Source organism: Centruroides vittatus, unplaced genomic scaffold, assembly GCF_030686945.1.
Source record: "Centruroides vittatus isolate TY-2023 unplaced genomic scaffold, ASM3068694v2 contig_250, whole genome shotgun sequence".
In the NCBI taxonomy this organism is placed as follows: domain Eukaryota; kingdom Metazoa; phylum Arthropoda; class Arachnida; order Scorpiones; family Buthidae; genus Centruroides; species Centruroides vittatus.
The window spans coordinates 1,199,032-1,214,142 of NW_027121584.1; the positions used below are offsets into that span (position 1 = coordinate 1,199,032).

The window sequence follows — 15,111 nt, forward strand, 5'->3', positions numbered from 1 at the left end:
TTTAAAAGCTTTTTAAAGTTAAAATAAGATTAAACTAACGAAAACCAAAACCAAAGTGGTGGAGAGATACGACGCGCTTTTATACGATAACGTAATACACACAAACGAAGAGAACCAACTTGAATTAATTATCACCGAAAAAAGAAAATGTGAATTTTAATCGAGAAAATGCGAATACTGTATTAATCTTTAAAATACTAATATTAAATCTGTCATATAAAATTGGACGACGACTTCTGTTAATCGAGTTATCCGATAAGAATAAATACAGTACCAATGTAGCTCTATCGTTGAAAAAATTCTCTTATCTTTGCTCACCTCGAGTTTTGCTTACTATATAGTATATAGCTTTTGCTTTTAACCATATATGTGCGGAAATACGGTATTACAACACCGCCTGTATTGGACCACCACCTGTCTAAAAGACCACTCTTTGAAGGAACCGTTGGTGGTCGCCATAGACAGGTTTTACTGTATTTGTTCATAACTTACAACCAATCATCGCTATGCTCCAGGAATGAAATGTTGATACGATTTTTATGTTCTATTGGTTCCGTTATGTTTAAAGTGTTCGACTCACAGAACAGTCTGGTGCAGCGATTTTCAATCTTCTTAGTTCCGCGACCCCCCAAATAGTAAATATAAATAAAATTAATATTTCGCGACCCCCACTCAAAGGAATAACAACAGTAAGCCTTACAATTATTAATTGAATTTTGACTAATTATAAATGTAATTTTTTTAATGTTATATAATCTCATTGCACTAATTTTATACCGGCAGTATAAAAAATGTAATACAGCTATTCCTATTATTTTATGTCGCTGCGTCGACGGGTACGAACACGCGTGTGTGACGTGTACATACATGAACAGTTTACAAGTTCCAAGTTGACGTGTAAGTGCTCTTTGTAATTTGATCTCCTATAATACTCGCTATGAGAGCATGTTTGAACATGTATATGGATGCGTTTGAACAAGTCGTGTTGTCACTAGAATAAAAGAGGCGCTGGCGATTGCACCACTTCGGTTAAATTTCGAATGCGAGGCGTGCGTCTGGTGCTTTTATTTTAGTGCGCGGTCAACCGTGAAACTGAATTTTTTTTTAAATTTCTAATGCGAAATGGATAAATTTGTGAAAAAACGAAATGAGCCAGCTACATCCAGTGAATCGGTTGGTAAAAAGACAAGGTTGTACAACGACAGTTATTTAAATTACGGTTTCACCTCATTGGATGGAAAGCCACAGTGCGTTGTTTGCTCTCAAGTTCTCTCCGACGAAAGCGCGAAGCCATCAAAATTAGTTCGACATTTGGAAACTAAACATCCGGCTCATAAAAACAAACCCTTGGAATTTTTCGAAAGAAAATTACATACCTTGAGAAATCAACAAATTTCTATTTGTAAGTTAAGCCATACTGATAAAAGTGTACTCGAAGCATCTTATCTCGTAGCATTAAGAGTAGCTAAGATGTCCAAACCCCAGACAATCGCCGAAAACCTCATACTGCCTGCTGCAATTGATATGGTCAGTGTTTTAATAGGCGTGGAAAAACAAAAAAAAAAAAAAATTGAAAAATATTCCGCTTTCTAACGACACAATATCAAGACGAATCGATGACACGGCTGCCGATGTTCGCGATTAGATAATTCGGCAAGCGAGTTCGAGTGGATTTTTTAGTATTCAATTTGATGAATCAACGGATGTAGCAAATATGTCTCAGTTCTTATGTTTTGTGAGGTACGAATGCGATAGGGACACATCAATCAAAGAAAATATGTTGTTTTGCAAAACAGTACCGGGCCATGCAACGGAACAATGTCTTTTTGATGTTTTTTATGAAGCTACGAGCTAAACTATACTAACATAGATTGGACAAAATGTATTGCAGTATGTAGTGATGGCGCAAAGGCGATAACGGGAAAGAACAGTGGATTAATGAAGATATTAAGAGATCGTCTTATCCCAAGGGCAGAATGGACGCACTGCTTCCTTCACAGACACGCTCTTGTGGAGCCGGATGGCCGAGCGGTCAAGGTGGCAGCCTACCGCTCTGGGGGACCCGGGTTCGAATCCGAACGGGTAGAGAAATCCCCAGGAATTTTTCGGGGGGTGGTCCGTTCGGCTATGTCGGGCCCCGTCCCTCACCACCCGGTCGCCCCATTGTGGTCCTGGCCGAACCCATAATAGGCCTACTAAAAGAGGCCCTCTTAGTGCCCACAGGGCGGAAAGAGTTAAAAAAACACGCTCGTCACAAAAAATATGCAGAAAAATCTGAATCAAATTCTTTGTGAAGCCGTAAAGTTGGTTAATTTTATTAAAAGCCGACCGTTACAGCTGTTTAGCAAACAGCCTGTTCTGTAACACAGGCTGTTTGCTAAACTATGCGATGAAATGGGCGAAAATAAAAAATCTCTTCTTTTCTATGCAGAAGTTAGATGGATACAGATATCGCGAGGGAAAGTGTTAACCCGGGTGTTGGAATTGCGAGATGAATTAATAATATTTTTCCAGGATAAACAAACAAACACTCTCATTATTCTGTAAAAACAATGAGAATGGCGTGTTGTTGTTGGCTTACTTAGCTGATGTATCTTCGCATTTAAACGACTCGAATGTGAATTTACAAGAAGGACGTGATGGAAACATTTTATTAATGACAGATAAAGTTCATGCGCTCATTAAGAAGCTTGATATCTGGATTATTCGCCTTCAGAGCAAAAATTTGGGTATGTTCCCACTCACTTCGGATTATATTGAGAAGAATTTGAATGACAAGACGCTATTATTCACCACAGTTTGAATTGCATGAAGATGCATTTGCGTGAGCTAAAAACTCAGTTGGAGTATTTCCCGAAAGATAAAAATGATTTGTCGAAGAGATGGGTACTGAATCCGTTTAGTAAAAATGTTGTTGCTACTGCTGCTGCTAAGTTATCAGTTGAGATTCACGACCAGCTCATGGAAATGCTACAACTGCAATTTACATCTGAAGATTTAAATACGTTTTGGTTCGCTCGTCGACACGAAATTTAGTCACAGAAGCATTGAAAATATTAATCCCTTTCGCCACGTCTTACCTCTGTGAAAACGGTTTTTCGTCTATGGTTGCGCTAAAAACTAAATAAAGGAATCGTCTTTTATCACTCCAAAACAATTTGCTTTTGTGTGTTTCTAACGTAGATCCACGCATGGAGAAAATTTTAAATGAAAAACAAATGCAACCATCGCATTAATTTCTTTTCTTTACATGTGTACTTATCGTAAGTAAAATGTTTTTAAGTTTATAATAAATGATTTCATTATTGTTTCGCGACCCCCAGGTTGAGAAACGCTGGTCTGGTGAATGCCATTAAAAACTGGACGAAAACGTTTGTTGTGGATTGAAAGTTAGGTTCACCTAGCTACACTTTCTGCCGCCATCTTGTTTGCGAACGCGGTTAATGTTACCTATGGTAGCGAACATGGCGGCTCGTCTCTGAAACAGTGGGAACGCACGTTCTAACCTATTATAATAAATTTCCATAATTATTGCCAACCAAATTATTAGAATAGGGATAATTTATTAGAATAGGTTAGGTTAGGTTAGTACGTGCGTCACCACTGTTTCAGAGACGAGCCGCCATGTTCGCTACTATAAGTAACATTAACCCACAACGCTATGTCCACAAACAGTAGAGCTAACAGCGTAAATGCTAACAAAACCAAATTGTAGAGAAAAAAATATTATTTGTACTCACGATTGACAAATTCATTTATTTTCTTTTCCTTTTCTTCGAACTTGAACGTGATTTTGCGACGTGCGTAGAATTCACTTCTTGCGTAATCTTACTTGATTCTTTTCAATTTTCGCGCACGTTTCTTCTTTCTTTCTCTTTGGATTTTCGTTATTCTTGGGTATGGCTTTCGGGGCAGAAGGAACACTTTCTGGCTCTTGCCATATTGGTGCGCGACCCGCTCCCGGATAAACCTTACTCAAATGTTAAAGAATAGTTCCTTTTAATATCTTTCCTTTTACTCACAACTGTTTCATCTATCTCGACAATTTTTCCGGGTCCACCAATTTTCATTTGGGATAAATTAATAATAAGGCAATCATCGTGGCGTGTCTTACGAAGTTTGCCCAGTCGACAGCAATACGATAGCTCACGCCCACAGCCAAACATGTCGCGCTCAACGTGCACTCTATGCAAATTAGATGCCATACAAATGAAAAAATAGTTCCCGGCGATTTTTTACCGAATTTATTCTGTAAATTATTTTGCGACGACCATTGCATTTCGTGCAGTCTGCGTCTACAGGTTGTAGACCGAACTTTATGGCAAACTTGATATCAGACGAAATTCTTTTGTCCAGATCTATTTCAGGAAAATCTGATTGTTAATAATGAAAAAAATCCTTTGACGTCCAGTTTGTACATAAAAACTGTCGACCTTCGGGTAATTCGGACATTACAACATAAAAAATTGATCTAAATGATTAAAAATTGATGCTGGAACAGGTTTTGCCTTTAAATATTTTGCAGTAATCTAGTTTAAGAATAATGTCATCTGTCGTATTTTCAATAATTCTAACATCAGGCATTTGAATTTGAACATACGTTTTCTATTTAATGGCACTCCAATGTTCCAATTCTCTGGTTAAGCCTATAGAGTAGGCCGAAAACGTTGTCGGCAACTAGAAACGTGTTGCGATAAGCAAAATCTTAACGTCGGAACGAAGACGTTCATTAAAATGGATAAAAAAAAAAATATTTTATTTAAACACGTCACATTCAGAGACTTTTAATGCAAATTATTACATTGTTATCGTTTGAAATATATTTAATTTAAAATAAACTAAATTATTATTATTATTTATTTGTTACGCGATGTATTTATTTTTTAATGTTAAAGTTCAAAATTTCGTTACTGATGAAAACAGTCGTAAGGCAATCAAGACACGTCTTCATTTATTATCAAAACGAATTCAATTGTTGTTACATTGTTAATGTTTTCCGTGTATAAATCAGCGCGCCGTTAAACGTCGCAGTTCTTCTCTGAAATAATTTACGTATATTATAGCGACGGAAACAAAATAAATTACGCTCTTCATTTTAAACCAGACTCTTCTTCAAAGAAGTCCGTAAATTCGTTACGAAACGCCATTAATTACCGCGAAATTATCATTAAAAAATACCCTTTTTCGTATGGTAATTTAGCGGATAAATTTATAATTAATTTAACACGCATTTAAAGCTATTAACTGATGATGAAATATTCGAATTATATCATCTCCGAGCTGGCGGATGCAAACCAGCTTCGTACTTTCCAGTTACGTAACTTTCGTAATTTCCAGTTTCGGTTAAACATTTTGGAAAATCTACGTTAAATTTCTGAGCATTAAAAAAAAATTTAATTTAGGACCGGTTTTAAAATGGAAAGTAAAATTCCAGCATAAATAATAATAGTTATTAGGCGATTTTAAAGTAGAACGGTAAATGCCGGAGGTACGAGGATGTCGGATGTAAAGATAAAGTCGAACGGAATCTTTCGTAGCTCCGGAAGATTCCATTCGTTTCCCTTTATTGTCGTAAGAAGAAAAACATCTTCCCTTTATTTACAGAAATACGTTTTTATTGTAATTAAAACGGGTCTACAGATGCGAGTGGAAATATCGTCCAACCGGAACTCGCGTCTCAAATAAACTGTCGAAAACATTCATTGGGGCAATTCTCACAAAAAAAAGACCCGGATAAGCGCAGCAGCGACCCCAATCGTTGGAAATTAACGGAAATTGCATCCGTAAAAGCCTCCATTTCAATCGATTTCGAAGACAAGGTTCAAAAAATCGCGCGATTTTAATATGGGGAAATTTCCCTCTTTCGGGATCGAAGACATTTTTCCCTGTTCTCTCGGTTTCCGAGACGACGCGCGCGGAATCGGGACAGCGGCGGCGGCGGTGGCGACTTTGTATTCCGCGGCCGCGTCCGCATCCGGGAACGGCGCAACACCCGGACGCGGGAATATTGCGCGTCCTTCGACCGTCCTCCGCTCCTCGGCCCGCGGCTGACCAATAATAAATAAGGAAACGGGAGGTCGAGGCCCTTTTAGGTGACTTCCACCGAAGGGGGCGGCGAGCAGTCCACTGTCTGTTCGAACTGGCAGATGCCGGTGGCCGGGTCGAACAGGAGGCCCTGTTTACAATAATGAGAGAACTTCTTCCCTCTGACGCATCGGTAGAAGACGTGACAGTCCCGCGCGTAATCCGGATAGAATCCGTCGGGTTTGTTGGCGCAGGTGAAGGCGTATCTGTCGGGCATGCCGTGCGCGTGTACGTTGCCGGCGCGCGCCGTCTCTTTCCGGCAGGGGGCGCGCTTACGGCAGCCACCGGGGGGACAGTCGGAAGCCGCGGGACCGTCTCCGGCGCAGGCCGCGTATCCGCGGCAGTCGCCCGCCCTCCCGCCGCAGTCGGGGCGTCGGGGACGCGCTCTTCCGGGCTGCATCTCACGTTTTCCGGAAGATCGCAGCTCTTGGTGACGGGGTTGAAGAGTAGAACGCTGGGGCAGGTGTAGCTCTTCCTCAGGCGCCGGAAGCAGATGTGGAACTTGCGACATCCGCTCTGGTAATCCGGGAAAAATCCCGTGGCTCCCGCCGGACAGCGGAAAGACGAGGACGGCGTTTCGGGCTTCTGCGCTCGAGCCGCAATCTTTTCGGACGGTTCGATCCGGTTGGCGGAATCGACGGTGCTGCAGTTGGCGTCGGAAGCGTCGCGCAAGTGACGATCCTCTCGTCGAAGACTTCACCCTCGCGACAGTAGGCGGCCGAGGCCTTTCCCCCTTCGCAGACGAAATACCTGCGACAGTAAGTGGAGGGATCGGGGTACATCCCGTCTTTCCTCCCCTGGCAATCGAAGCTTCCCGCCTCGGCGAACCAAGGAGCCGAGTCCGATCGACCGCATGTTCCCGGTCGACACCGGGACGATCCGACGTCGAAAATTCTGCCCGGGGGACAGACGTAAGAGAAGACTTTGCCCTCGGCGCACACGTGGAAGACCCCGCACTGGTCCGAGACGAAGACGCCGTTTTCTCTGTCGCCGCATTCGAACTGCCACTGGATGACGCGCGAGACGGTGGCAGATCGGCGCTTGGGGAGGTCGCCGGGGCACATTCGGTCCGAAACGTGGCAGCGTCGCTTGGTCGGCCGGTCAATCTGTCCGGAAGGGCACCGATAGGTGGCGCCCTTTCCCCGCCAACATTCGTGGTAGAGAGCGCATCCTTCTCCGGATTCCGGATAGCGATCTTCTTCTTCCAGAGGGCATTCGAAGGTGGCGAGGACGGTGGGAGGAGTGCAATCGGCCGAGCCCGCCGGAACGCACTTTCCGGATCGAATGTCGAAAACCAGACCCGCACCGCACGCCAAGGTATCTGCCATGCCGAACGCGCAGACGTGATAGTTGCGGCATTCCGACTGGAAATCCGGAAAGAGTCCGACCCTTCCTTCGCAAGCGTTCGGGAGGGAGACAGAAGGACGAGAATCGCCGCACGCCACCAGAGAGGAAGACAGGCATTTACCTACGGAGAGATGAAACGTGGTTCCTTCCGGACAGAAGGAAGTCACCGAAACTCTACCTCTCAGGCACAGATAATAAGCACCGCATCCGGAATCGACGTCTCCGTACACTCCGTCTCCTTTATTTCGACACTGTGTGTCTCCGACGGGTCGGCAAGACGACATGGAACGCGGCCGACATACTAAAGCACCGGGATCGAGAACTTTCCCCTGAGGACAGACACCCGAACGAACGGCCGTTCCGTTTTCGCACACGGCGAATTCCCTGCAGTCCCGGTCGAAATCCGGCGCAATTCCGTCTTCGCGCTCCCTGCAAATATCCGTCCGCCGGCAAACGACTCTGTAGGAAAAGTCGCAGGACAACATCTCCCGGTCGAAAGCCAATCCGGGAGGACAGTGGAAAGATTTGGAACGTCCTCCGATGCACAGGTAAAAGGTGCGACACTCGTCTCCGTAATCTGGATAATATCCGTCGGGTAATCCGGCGCAATGGAAAGACAGATCGGCGCATCTGGCACCTTCGACGATACTCGAGCAAGAAGAAAATCTCCGGTCGTAGATCTGTCCCGGAGGACAGAGAAATTCACTTTTAATTCCTCCTTCGCATGTATAATATCTTCGGCACCCTCCTTCCGCGTCTTCGTACGTTCCGTCGGTCTTACCTTGACAATTCAGAGCCGCGCAGGACACTCGTCGGCCGTCGACACAAACGCCTCTTCTCCAATCGAACTTGGTTTCGGGAGGACAATTCAGACGGGTTTCGACTCCCTCTGCCGGAATTAAATCGTGGTAAAATCTTTAATTTCGCACGCTTTAATTTCTGAATGATCGAGCGTCACCTACCTTTACAGAAGAAGAAGGATTGGCAACCGTTTTCGTAATCGGGATAAACTCCGTAGGAACGGCATCTGGTCTTCGACTTCTCTTTCCTCTCCGTGGAATTGCTACATTTTCCCACTCGATCGGAAACGCAGTAGGAGAGAGCCGGATCGTAGATTTCCCCGTTGTTGCACCAGAAACGAGAGGCCCTCCCGTTTTTACACACGTAAAAGTACTTGCATCCCGAATGATAATCGGGATAAGATCCGTCCGGGAGTTTTCCGCAGTCGAAGGCCAAGCCGGGAGGAGAGGTTATGGCCAAATTCAAAGTGGCGGCGGGAGAATACACGTCGAAATTCTGAAAAAAAAGGAAAAAACTGTCGGTTGTCGGACGCAACGTGGCCGCGGAAAAAAAATGGACGAAGGACTTACCTCAGAAGTCAAATCGCGGGACACGACGTTTCCTTTAACGATGGTTATCGTGGCCAAAACTGAAAGACATAAAAGTAATTTAGATACTTCTCCTTTATACATGACTGCCGAGCCAGACAGCTTCTTTCGGAGTTACTTTCGTAAATCATGCCGCTTTTGTTAAATAAACGGGAAAGTTTGGTCCGTGGCGAAATCGAAACGGGATAATTTCGTTACGAAAAGTAGAGAACGTGGGTAAAATCTATGGAAAGTGGATTGTCTCTCCTTTCAGACAAACGATGTGATGACATCGTCTCGTTCCGGGTTAGTTGCCTTGGACGAAAGCCAAATGTCTTCTCACCTTCGTTAGACGTCACGTGCGTTCTCCGAACGGATGCCGCCCGAAAACAGAAGAAAGGAAAGAAATTTTCGACAGGATTTACGGCCTAAGGGCATTTCCCGACACCTTTTTTTTTCAAAGACCGTCCCGAATTTAACGCGTTCGAATTCAAAAATGGAAAAGAAAAGCGCGAGTTTGGCGCGTAGGCAATTTTTCGGATTTTGCCGGGAGACGAAAAGTCGACTTACCGACAATAGAACCCATGTCGAGAATGTTGCGAATAGAATGCCGCTTCTATTCTGCAGCGGCGCAACCACGTCCCACACCTGGGTCACGTGGTACAGATGAGCTTCTTTTCGGACTGCGCAGATTGGCGCCATAAGCCAGCTTCTACTCGACGCACCAATCAAAAGAAATTTTTTGAAGATGGTCGAATTCCAAAAATGGGAATCGACTCTCTTTATCTTTTCTCTCTTAATCGTATATGGAAGAAGACCGGATACGCCAAAGGCACCAGCTATAATAAAAGAACCGCATTTTGTAACCGCCGAAAAATAATTATTCGAAAAAAAAAAAATTAGCGTTCGATTTTAAAATCGAATTCGATTCGAGCGTCGATCGAATTTCTGGTAGCGAGAAATTTGCTGCCGACGACGACCGAACGTGTTTACCACGCGAAATGTCGCCCGGAGTGACGTCATGTGACAAGAATATCCGGGTAAGTGAAAGTTTTCTCCTCACGGTATCACGTTCACTCGTGACAACATTTCCGGGAGCGTGTGGATCTGGGGTCGCGACCTTTCTTCCCCCTCTTTCTCCGGTCGGGTAAGGTTGTGTGGGAGGGCACAATCGGGGCACGAAACTATCAGACCCCGCGACGCCTTTGTTCTTCTTCTGCTGCACGATCGCAAAACACACCGCGCGTGGACATCCAAATTATTTTACCGTTTCTCGAAAAGTCCTCGAGCCCAGAATCGTGCATTTTCTTTCGCCTCCGTAACCATTACGTAAAGTTCCCAGATCGAGGACAGATTCTACGCCTTCCGGCACGCTTTTCGGCAGAACGCGTACGCGTCGCCGAAACGCGATTTCTATCCTTCTTCCACTAATCGAAACCTGTTAAATTTTGCAAAGATAAACAAAATCTTTTCCGCTAAACACGCAGTTTTTTTTCTGCAAACGGTTATAAAATATGGCGCGCGTTTCGTCGACGGGCCTTTTTTCGCGTCGGCGTCATTAAAAGAATTTTTAAAATTGGAAAGAAAGCCGAAGAACAATAGCCGCGTGCCTCTTCTCCCCCCGGGAGCCCAGAAGCGAAGAGCGGTCGCCACTCGAATAAGCGAAAGCCGAGTTTCTCGGATCGACGCCGTGACGCAAGAGAAAAAGACCAGATCCGCCGTGACGTCGAGGACGGCAATGGCTATTAGATGTCACTGCCGGCGCGAGCCAATGGCCACCCTGGAAAGAAGTTGGAAGGACGAGCGGAGGACTAATGCGAAATGCGAAGGGATTCCTGTTAGAGGCTAGAGGGGGGTAGAGAGTTGCATCCCTGCGGGTTGAGTCAGCGTTCGGTTGATCCCGGAACCGAGTGCAGCCCCCTCGCGCATTCACACGTTCGACTATCAGACGGATGACACGCCGATTATTAATGGACGTCCGGGGACAGTCGGCGCGCCTGGGGAATTTCTCGTCTTTCCCCGTGCCGAAAATGTCTAAAAGACGTTTATCGGCTTCGACTCGATCGTCCGTCCTTCTTCGATATTTCCATTCGAAAGCGTTCGGATGCGGTTAGTGCATCGAACCCGGATTTCGACATTTTCTTGCGTTTCCGGATTGTTTTCGGCCAGATCCACTCGTCTTCCTGAAAAGAATTATCTTCAATTAAGTAACATTCGCTGTCCGGATTTCAGCCTCTTCCTGTTTTCTCCGCAAACTTGCATATTCGTTATCCTTTTGCTTTTCGTTTTTCCACCGAGTCGCCATCTTTCGTTCGATGTTCAGTTCCGCGTTCTTCGTCTCGTGTTGGATTTATGCGTCGTTTAACGAATAATTGACGTTTCGGAATTACAATAATAATAATATCGAAACTGAATTTTATTCCATATTATTTCCGTTTAAACTTTGATTACCAAGGATTAAAGGTCGAGTTCTTGCCAGACGATAACTCGAACTGCCAGATTTTTGGGCTATTTTTATGCTAATTACGAAAATTAATAATCGGATGAACTTGTCGCTAGGGTTCGTTTGGCTAATAATAATAATAATAATAATTGTTATTCGAAAAATAAAATTATATCGAACGTTTGCGCAAAAAACAGAAAAATTATTTTTTATAGCGAATTTTTCTATTTTCGGAATTTTAATAGTCGTATTTAAAAAAGTCGATTTTTAAATATTTGATGTCTACGACGAAGAACAAATTTTCTGGTTTGGACCACCACGAAATTCGCGGAAAAGCGAAATAATTTGTCGAGACGCAGCTTATAATTTGGAGCAAACAAATAAGAACAGAAGAAAGTGGAAAAGAAAAGATTTGATTTGATTTATCGAGTCTTTCCGAGAAAAGTTTTATCCCCGAGAAACGCGGAGGTGCGGGGAGGGAAGCTCGGGCCCGATATTTATGTTCCGGATGTAAAGTCGGAAAATCGTACCCAACATTCTCCCTCTAATCAGTAAAGCGGGTGACCTTTGATCTCGTGACTCGTGCCGGGCTCATCACGGCCTCGTGCCACTTGTCTGGCCCGAGGCTCGTTAGTGTGACGCCCGCTCGCGTGCCGCTGACCCCCGGTCCACCCTCACTCGGACGACCGAGTTCCGTACAGACGTTACCCGTACCTGATTGGAGACCGAGTAATACACAAAATTCTCCTCCTCCTTTCCAAAAATACTATCGTTGGTCCGCGTTTCGGGCGCTCGACCTTCGACCTCTTTTATCTTTATTCACGAACTTCGCAAATTATTGCTTTTCGTCCTTATTAATAAGATCATTTTTTCCCTCTGTGAGTTGCGAGTGTCGGTCGTCTCCGGGATTACTTAATGAACTATTATCAGGCGAGCTTTTCGTGTTCCACCTTTAAGCTAAAGATGAGAATATAAAGATAAGTTCAAACTGTTATTACACCGTTTCTGTTTCTTCTTCACGGGGACGAAGTTTGTCCATGGAATGCCTCGCACCAGTATCTTCGAATAATCGACAACCTTCGTTCCGAAATGGTCAAAAATTTAATAAAATTTAGTCTTACAAATTTTCCAAAAATACTGATTGGACTTCCGAGTTTATTTCCGCTTGTTTTTTTGCAAAAATTCCTCGTTTTCGCTGCGTGTGTCGTTTATCTTTTGACACACTTTCCATATCAGGTGACGCAGCACGCTTCATATTTTCGTTATTTATTGCGAATTACCAAGTCGTCCTCGGAATTTTCTTTCAAAAATGGCAGTCGCACGTAAGTTTTTAAACGAAATCTAAAATTTGAAGCCAGTTAAATTACTTTTATAATCATGTTTTGCTATACAAAATGCGTAAATTATTCCAATTTCCCGATCTACAAGGGAACGCCTTACCACGATTGTACTGCCTCGGAGATCGATCGAGTCTTAATTGAGCCTTTCGCAGTCCCTTAGTTATGTGAAAAATAGCATATCCTTGGAATAATCGTTATTTTACAGGTAGTTAGATAAAAGCTACGCCTGCAATAATGTTCTACAAAGTCTACTTATTAATCAACACTAAAATATTTATTTAAAGCTACATTTGTATATAATATAACGTATTCGATATACCCAATTAACGTCACGAATCTTTAGATTCGTGTGTTAATTCGGTAATCCTTCGTCAAACACTTCTGACGACAAAAATGTGTCTGAATGTCTGTTTTAATTTTAGTTCGAATGTATACACTAATTTACCATAAAATCTTTCCCTCGAAACTAACGTTTCTTTCAAATAGTAATTAATAACTTCGGTAGATTATTGTTTCTAACAAGAAAATAACATATTGTCCCGATCGAATATTAAGTCATCTGAAACATACAAAGACAACCGATAAAGGACAAACTCCACGAATCTGGTACGAACCAGAGATTCGCAGGGTTGCACCTGTCTTTACTCGGGATAACTCCTCAGGAGTCCTTCTCATGGGTTTTTCCAGAGTAGAGCATACTACTTCCGGTAGTAAAAAATTTTGTACGGCATATTCTTTTCTGCACCCCTTCTAAAGATATCTGGATCCGCTATTGCTGGTACGTCACGTGTTCGTACATTATCAAACTAATCATCAATTGCCCACTTCGGCAGCAAATTAATGGAGAAAGTATGGGAAAAACCGTCTCGATTAATCGAATTCCAATTATTTCGTTCCTATAAAAAAACACACAATCTTAAAAAGTTTACAAATGTTTTAGGCCTATAACTTTCACCAATACTTCTTTGCGAGAAAATTTTTTACTGTGGCATCATATTTTAAAATCGCCTCTTCTTATCTCCTTCTAATCATTTCATAATCCTTGTCAGCTGGTCCCTCGCGATGTAAGTGTAAAATTTTTTGGGATACCGTTGACAGTATTTTAAATACATAAAAACTTGGCCGGATAGTCGAGTAGTTAAGGCGTTAGCCTCGGAAACTTTTCACAATTGGGGATTGGAGCTGGTGCTCCAATTAGGAGTCCGGCTGAACCCATGGCTATGGTTATTGGTGCCCACTCGACGAACAATCCACTTAAAAAACTGTTTTCTTTGTAATATTACGCAAGGAATTCGCCGAATTCGAAATTTAAATACTGTAATTATAAAGATATGACCGTTGGTTGGCACAGGTAAGACTTACAGCAACCACTCCAGCCAATGAAACAATGTTTTAAATTTAACATTATTTCCGACTTTATAGCTAAATTATAAATATTCATAACTCGTTTTGACAATTTACGGAATTTACGAGTAAATTTCTGTCGAAATATTTATTTTTATCTGGGAATAAATTTCATGCAATTTTAAATTATCATTATGGCGACTATTCGTTTCTATATTCAAATATTCAGTTCTTAAGGCGATTTTGCATAAAGCATATACAATTAAATATTTTAAAATAATTAAGTTTAATATTAAATGAATATATCTGTATATATTCATTGATCAAAGTAATTAATGTATAAAAAAAGACAGCAAAGGAGCTTCAATTTGAGCCAGTTTAAAACTGATGATAATGAATAAATCAAGGAGAGGGTTCAAATGTTCTGACGTCATTTATAGTTGAATTAACAGTTCTGGTAGTTTAAGGATAAAATGAATAATATAATAAATATCCATTGTTTTGTGTATGTAGAAATTTGTTTCTTGTTCTTGTCAAATCCTTCCAGAAGATAACTTTTAGATTGACTTGTGAGAATTATTATTAGAATTAAAAACAATAAATATTTAAACAATTGAGTCTAAACATCAAATATAATAATTATAAAATAATAAAAATTGTAATTTTTTTTTTCTTGTTTATTTTTGGTTAAAATATAATTAGAAATTTATTATTCTCAGTAATTTCCAAAATGTTTTAAGAATTTTAAGTTAATTTGATGAAAGAAGGTTAATAACATCTAACAGAGCAGAACAATATAGAACAGTCTGTATTCACCTTTCATATTCTTAATTTATATATGTCTTTTACAACTAATGGATTTCTAAAATGCTTTAGATTAATTTTAACAAATACAGGTATACCTCGCCTTACGTCGGTAATTGGTTCCAGGAGAGGCGATGTAAGTCGAATTTACTCGTGTAGTTACGACGTAAGTCAAAACTACGGCGGAAAACGCCAATAATGAACACTTAAAGATCGCTAAATAAGACGACAACACAGAAACGCAGATGTTTTCATGTTTCGTTCTCTAGGATTTATGATGATTATATTAACATTTACTGTAAATGTACATATTTTAATATGATTTTATGTGATTTTAACGCTTTTCTAGCGATATTACGACTTCAATGTTTGTGGCAGACGG

At 42.1% G+C, this 15,111-nt stretch overlaps 2 protein-coding genes across 3 annotated transcripts in view; one reads left to right on the plus strand and one right to left on the minus strand.

Annotated features, from left to right (window-relative positions):
* Positions 1–6,428: 6,428 nt before the first annotated feature.
* Positions 6,429–9,692, minus strand: LOC136971404 (uncharacterized). 2 transcript variants are annotated; one of them, XM_067265859.1, is made up of 4 exons: positions 9,369–9,692; positions 8,802–8,860; positions 8,394–8,727; positions 6,429–8,320 (listed from the first exon to the last, which is right to left on the minus strand). In XM_067265859.1, the coding sequence occupies exons 1-4, from the start codon at positions 9,382–9,384 to the stop codon at positions 6,561–6,563; spliced, it is 2,169 nt and encodes a 722-aa protein (XP_067121960.1). In that variant the 5' UTR covers positions 9,385–9,692; the 3' UTR covers positions 6,429–6,560. The 2 variants fall into 2 exon arrangements, with proteins under 2 accessions (XP_067121960.1, XP_067121959.1); XM_067265858.1 differs by lacking the exon at positions 9,369–9,692 and having other exon boundaries at positions 8,802–9,324.
* Positions 9,693–9,737: 45 nt separating this feature from the next.
* LOC136971406 (rhodanese domain-containing protein CG4456-like) overlaps positions 9,738–15,111 on the plus strand; it is a 47,212-nt gene continuing 41,838 nt past the window's right edge. Inside the window, exon 1 of the mRNA XM_067265861.1 lies at positions 9,738–9,838. The gene's annotated coding sequence lies outside the window, so the exon portion shown is untranslated. The remainder of the gene's footprint in view (positions 9,839–15,111) is intronic.

Bases quoted from the DNA above. Each gene is read 5' to 3' on its own strand.
- LOC136971404 (XM_067265858.1), bottom strand. From the start codon at position 8,903: ATGTATAAAGGAGAAGTATCTAAATTACTTTTATGTCTTTCAGTTTTG. The intron at 8,728-8,801 runs GTAAGTCCTTCG...CTTTTTTTTCAG, and splicing joins CCCGCGATTTGACTTCTGAG to AATTTCGACGTGTATTCTCC. The intron at 8,321-8,393 runs GTAGGTGACGCT...TAATTCCGGCAG, and splicing joins ATCCTTCTTCTTCTGTAAAG to AGGGAGTCGAAACCCGTCTG.